Source organism: Microtus ochrogaster, unplaced genomic scaffold (genome assembly GCF_000317375.1).
Source record: "Microtus ochrogaster isolate Prairie Vole_2 unplaced genomic scaffold, MicOch1.0 UNK27, whole genome shotgun sequence".
Classification (NCBI taxonomy): domain Eukaryota; kingdom Metazoa; phylum Chordata; class Mammalia; order Rodentia; family Cricetidae; genus Microtus; species Microtus ochrogaster.
In genome coordinates, this window is record NW_004949125.1 from 1,724,377 (window position 1) to 1,730,959 (window position 6,583).

At 48.5% G+C, this 6,583-nt stretch overlaps 1 protein-coding gene across 1 annotated transcript in view; it reads left to right on the forward strand.

The window, feature by feature from the left end:
- The window catches only part of Sdk1 (sidekick cell adhesion molecule 1), a 622,567-nt gene that overhangs the window by 378,865 nt on the left and 237,119 nt on the right, over positions 1-6,583 (forward strand). Inside the window, exon 12 of the mRNA XM_026789743.1 lies at positions 211-387. Coding sequence (XP_026645544.1) covers positions 211-387 — 177 coding nt within the window. The remainder of the gene's footprint in view (positions 1-210; positions 388-6,583) is intronic.

Genomic DNA, 6,583 nt, shown 5'->3' on the forward strand with positions numbered 1-6,583 from the left:
GAACCAAACTTGGGTCATCTGGAAGGGGCAGGACACACTCTTAACCACTGAGCCATTTCTCCAACCTCAAACTCACACTTGTAAAAAGTGTAGCTCAGTGATTTTTACTGTGTTCTCCAATTCACCAGCTGCTTGCTTTTCTCGGTCAAGGAGGGGGTGGGGGATCCCGTTCCTGTAGGTTTCATGATGAACTCTCTGATTGCCCCACAGTTACATTTGGAAAAAGGACAACGTGGTCATCACACCATCCAGCAGCTCGAGAATCATGGTGGAGAAGGACGGGTCCCTTCTCATTAGCCAGACGTGGTCAGGGGACATTGGGGACTACACCTGTGAAATTGTATCTGAGGGAGGGAACGACTCCCGAACGGCGCGACTGGAAGTGATGTGAGTTCTGAGCCCCTCCCTGTCTCAGCCGACACCCCGCCACATGAACGCCCCTAACTCATGGCACGCCCACGCTGTCCCGAGCCGCCAGCCTGTGGCCAGCACATCCCATCATGCAACTGTGTATGATAGCAAGGCCTTTTCCTTTTTCCTTCTTTTCTCACCCACATGTGTTGTGTGCACACACGTGTGCATGCATGTTTGCAGGGCTGTGTGTGTGCATATGTTGGAGATGGGGTGGTAGGTGAGGAGGTCAGAGATCAACATGTCTTTAGTTGCTTTATAAAAATGTCCCCTCCCAGAAAAGCCCTGAGCACATGAGCACAAAATACAACCTGCAAAGAAAGAATCGAAGCCTCTTCATTGCCAGGGCTGAAGCTGGTACGTGATGCCCATCTGTCCACTTGGCCTGCTGCTGCAGTGCATCCCATTGCAGTGCATGCTGGGACATTAGATGGCAACTGTGGGAGGTTTTTCTTACAGCTCTGCCCTACCGTGATCCAGGAAGGATTCTGAACACAGACAGCATCCTCTAAAAATAGCATCCAAACAAGCCTCATTTATCTTTAAGTCCCCAGCACCTGCTGACGGGATTAAGAATAAAGAGAATGCCTGCAGAGAGCCACGCTAGGCCTAGGCCTTCTGTGTATGTCCCTGCACTCAGAATGAACAAACACAAGCTCTCTAAATTGGAGGAGTTTAAAAGGTTAATGAACGTGCTGGAGAGGTGGCTTAGCAGTTAAAAACACTCGCTGCTCTTGCAGAGGACTCAGGTTCAGATCTCAGCACCCACTTTGGCATCTCAAGACTTTCTGTGACTCCAGCTCCGGGGAATCTGACGCCCTCTACTGGATTCCTCTAGCAACCGCAGAGTAAGGCATACATAGACACATTAAGTAAGAGCTATAAACAACAAAAATTTAATGAAGGGGCTGGGCAGTGGCTCCATGGGTGCAGTGCTTGCTGTACATGCATACACACCAAGTTTAGCTCTGCAACAACAATATCAGAAGCTGGGTGCAGTGTATGCATGCACACATAAGTAAAACAAAAATTTAATGAAGGGGCTGGGCTGTGGCTCCATGGGTGCAGTGCTTGCCATACATTCATACACACCAGGTTTAGCTCTACAATGACAATATAAGAAGTTGGGTACAGTGTACACTTCAGGAGACACAGACAGGCAGGCAGACCCCGGGGCTTGCTGACCAGGAAGTTTAGCAGAAATGGTTAGAATAGGTTAAGTAATAGATGCTGTGTCAAATAATGAGGTAGAGAGTGATTGATGTCAGCCTCTAACTTCCACATGCACACACACACACACACACACACACAACAGAGAGAGAGAGAGAGAGAGAGAGAGAGAGAGAGAGAGAGAGAGAGAGAATGTGATATCTAGCACCCAGTCCAGAAAGCCCTGGTGTAATTCAGAAACTGGAATTGGAACAATTCCATTCTACCTTTTGTCTGCCCTCTCCAGGGTGACTCCCATCTCCTTAGATGTTGAGCTGTGATTAACCTGGAGCCCAGGGCAGACCTTGAGAGCAGCCTTGGGGCCCCGTTTGGCTTTGGGTGCCCAGGGTCTCCTTCACCCCCACTGTTAGCGTTGTAGCCCTCAGGTCCCTGAGCTCTCTCTGTCCCACCTGGTCCTCAACCCCCCGCCTCCCTGATGTGGCTGGTGTCCTCTGTGCCTGTCATCAGAGGCTTCTGCTTCTGCATCCTTTAGCCTTCAGCTCCAAGATGGTTTTCTGTCCATCAGTCACAGGGGCCTCCTTACTTTCTCCTGGCCCATCCTCCTTCATAGCATCACCCACACTGGGAGAAACAAGGCTACCATCTCAAATCTTCCCCTCCCAGAAGTCCCTGTTTGCATTCCGGGTGCCTGGCATGCAAGAGATGCTCAGTAAATGCACAACGGCCGGATGCTGGCTGAAGGCAGGCAGGAATGCACTAATGAATATGTGTTCTAGGCTAACGGCTGGCCTCCAGTCCTCGCTTACCTTCAGGATGTGTCTTAGGAATAAACGTGTGGGTACGCACTGTCTATCAAAAGCCCAGCTCCACTGCCCCCACTCTCAGCTCATGATTTTTTAAAAAAAAAAATCATTTTGATGATGTTGAAGAACACAGCCCGTGAATTCGCATAATTCTCCATACTATTCACATTTTTAAAACTACCTTTGAGAACTCTTAGATCATCCAGTCTGGGTATGAAATAAATAAGTGTTAGCAGTTCATAAAGGCTCCGTCAGCAACAGCCCAATTGCGTACTTCCAATATAGCACGTTCTTTTTATTCTGAGCCGCATTTATGTTCTGCTGATTTACATATCTTCCCCACTATTTACTTATTTGATTTCCTCTAAGTAAAATACATTTTTCAGCAAGCGTTGCTGTATGTATAAAATAATAGGCTTTCTGCAATGGTGAAACACCTCATCGCTACAGATAGAAATATTTGCAAATCTGTGATTCAAACCAATTTGGGTGCCACGGGCTGCAGAGCTGATTCGGAAGGCTGTTGGCCCCTGGGAGTTGCTGGTGTGATAAACACGGCACTCTTCCAAGTGGCGACCAATGGGGAGAGTGGAACATCTTTAGATCCAGAGAGCTCTGGGAATGGGGGAGAGGGTTCAGTCAGTAAAATGCTTGCCAGGTGGGTATAAAGACCTGCATAGCAATTTCCAGTGCCCTTGTGAAATACCGGGCATGGTAGCGTTTGCCTGTAATCCCAGAGCCGGGGAGGCAGGGACAGGCAGGTCCCAGGAGCTTGCTGGCCAGCCAGTCTAGCTGAGTTGTTAAGCTCCAGGTTCAGTGAGAAACCCTGTCTCAAAAAAATGAGATGGTAAGGGACAGTGAGCTGACTCCGTGCATAAAGGTGCCTGCCATCCAAGCCTAGTGACCCGAATTCAATCCCCATATCTGACAGAAAGGTGGAAGGAAAAAGTCCACTTTACACAACTGTTCTCCGGCCTCCACATGCACATGTGCTTGCACGCATACACACAAACAACAGAGAGAGAGAGAGAGAGAGAGAGAGAGAGAGAGAGAGAGAGAGAGAGAGAAAGAGCGAGCGCTCTGGGGACACCACGGCACCATCGACGGCCAGAGTGATGAGAATAATAACAGTTCAGGAATGTGGAGCATCCCGTGCTTCTCAGGTACCTTCTAGTCCAGCACGACCACATTTCTACAATTACCCAGATAGCAAATACATGAATAAGAAAGGAAAACATGAATATCGCCAAAGGGACTGAGAGGCACTTAGAACTGAACAGTGTCCTTCAAAAGCATTAAGAGTGTCCAATTCCCCCTTTCTCTCCACTCCAGTTAAAAGCCACCTTTTTGAATACAGGAATTAGGGCTGGGGAGATGGCTCAGTTGGTAACGTCTTCACCTTGCAAGCACAAGGACCAGAGTTTGATCCCCAGAACCTACATTAAAGAAAAAAGGCAGGCATAGTGGTGCACACTTGTAGTCTCAGTGCTGGGGGGTGGGGAGGCAGAGACACGGGGGTCCCTGGAGCTCGCTGGCCAGCCAGTAGACTAATCGGTGAGCTCCAGGTTAGAGAAAGACCCCATCTCACAAATAAAAATGTCAGCAGCTCCTACAGTACCTAAGGTTGGCTTCTGCCCTTCATACACATGTGCACACACATGCACACACACACTATAGTTATATATTGAGAACATTTGAAGTGAGCTCTTAAACAATAGACCATCCAGTGGGATGTCACCATGCTCATTTGCTCCGTGGTTGATCATTTTAGCACTAATTGTTGTCCCTGCTGGAAGCTGGCTGAGTGATGCTTCATGCCCACGACATGGGCAAGGCTGTTGACTACAGCAGAGCCCCCATGAGCCAGGCTGACCAGGGATCCTTCCCACATGACTGTGGACTTGCGGCTTGTTGTCTTGCTCCTCTGCTTCAGCTGGCACAACTTACAGACTGGATGTGGTGGCACTGACCTCCCAGGACTGACATGGCCAGAGTTTCTCCAGTCCTGTGTTAAGCCCAGTGAAAGAGGGTCTCTAGAGAATTTAAAACTCCCTCAGTTTCCTCTCCACCTCAAAAAAGAGGGAATTGCCTCTTGTGTCGTGGGTCTCTGTCCTGAAGCTGGGTGCATCCATCCCGAAAACTCTGTTACTTTTGACCAGTTCCTCATGACCCTCTGACATACTAGAGGTGACTCCTGCCATTGGGCCTCCCGTGCCTACCTCTGCCAAGCAAATAGTGGGTGCCCAATAAATGTCTAAGCAAGCTTCACCACACTTACTAAGTTAAAAATAGTAGGGCATATTTTGTATCATCCAAGACAAGGGATGTATGTAGGCTCTGACCTAATCCCCTCTCTAAACTTCCAGATGGCTCGGCGACATGCCCTAACGATGCAGAAGTCTTCATCATTAAACATTGTCACCTTGAAGGCTAGAATGGTAGCTCAGCTGTAGAATGCTTGCCCAGAACACATGAGATCCTGGGTTCAATCCCCAGCATGGGATAAAACCAGGCTTGGTAATACTCACTTGTAGTCCCCACACTAGGAAGTTGGGAACAACAGGATTCAAAGTCCAAGGTTGGGCTGGGGCTGTAGTTCAGTTGACAGAGTAGTTCAGCTTGGCATGCATAAAGCCCCGGTTAAGTTCCCAGCACAGAACCAAAGTGGATGAGGTGATGGTACATGTCTGTTATCCAAGCACGGGGGCACAGAGGATTAGAACTTCATAGTGGCTCAACCACACAGTGAGTTCAAGGCCAGCCTGGGGTACATGAGACTGTCATAGAGGGGTGCATGGAAGCCAGTGATAAAGTACCCCCACGAAAGCTGCCTGGCCATGGCGGCCTACCTGTAGCTTTAGCACCCTGAAGATGGAGGTAGGGAATGCCTGGGACAGACTGGATAACCAGACTAGCAAAATCAGTGTGTTCCAAGTTCAAATGAGAGATCCTGGTCAATGAATAAAGTGGAGTGTATGTAATCAAGGAAGACACCTGAGGTCAGTTTCAGGCCTCCATGTTCATGTGCACACATCCACATACACGTGCAAGCATGCATACACACACATACTAATCACACAGATCATTCTTAACCACACTACAAATTAAAAGTCAATCTGGGCTACAACCTGTCTCAAAACCAGAAAACAAACTACCAAAACCATTTTCACCTTGAGTTGTAATTCCATCTTTCCCTCTAGTTTACTGGTGTTATAGAGGCAGGATCTCAGTCCTGGGGTGACCCTGTGCCCCTCAAAACTTCTTGCCTTGTTGAACACACCAGAAAGAACAGTTTCCTAAGGTGTCATATGGATTGATTAATTGTTCAATCCTTTAAAGACCCAATTAGCATCGCCTGGCCCGTCCTGCTATCAGAGACTAATTCTTAGGAGCCCAAAGTACAGAGAAAATCTAATTTACTGAGCTGACTGGAAGGCTCAGCCCCTGAGGCGGGAGAAGAGGTTTCTTTCAATAAAACTGCTTCTGACAAAGACATAATAAGGAGTGAACGATTTAACGCCATCCCCCAAAGTTATCAGGCCCCTTGTCTTCCTCCTCAGAGCAAAGTGGAAGAAGATGGGTTTGACCAAGTCATGATTTGTGCCTCAACGGGGCAGAGCTCTTTTTGATGGAGAAAGTCTGACCTGGTCCTCTTTTGCAGGAGCAATTCTTCCTCGGCCACAATTTTACCCAATTGTTCGAAACCGCTCCTCCTTCCTGAACACCGCCCTTCCCGTCTATCCTCCCCTGTGTAAGCTCCTGTCACTACGGCTGTTGATAATTTCTGATAATACTGTGGTGTAAGGGACCTGGCGGCAATCTCCTGTTCCATTTCCATTGCAAGGTGACTCTGAACTGGCTTCCACTGCCACTGTTCCTCATGTCTTTGGTTTGTCACCATTGGGTATTAGCAGATCCAGAAGAAACTCAGGACATAGGACTAATGGTGCCTGTTAGCACACCAAAGCTCAGGCTGGCCTCCAGACTCGCTCAGTTCCTGTGGCTCCACTCAGTTCCTCTCCTCTCACCCCACCCATTTTCCCTAAACCTCTCCAGCTCGTGAGCTTCTCCCCCAGATTCTAGTACCTTTATAACCTGCCATTTAGGCCACATGTTCTCTATGCCCTCGTGGCCCTTCTCTCTTGGTCTCTTTTGCCCACACACTCTTCTCTTCCTCTCTCGATCTACCCCCTCTCTCT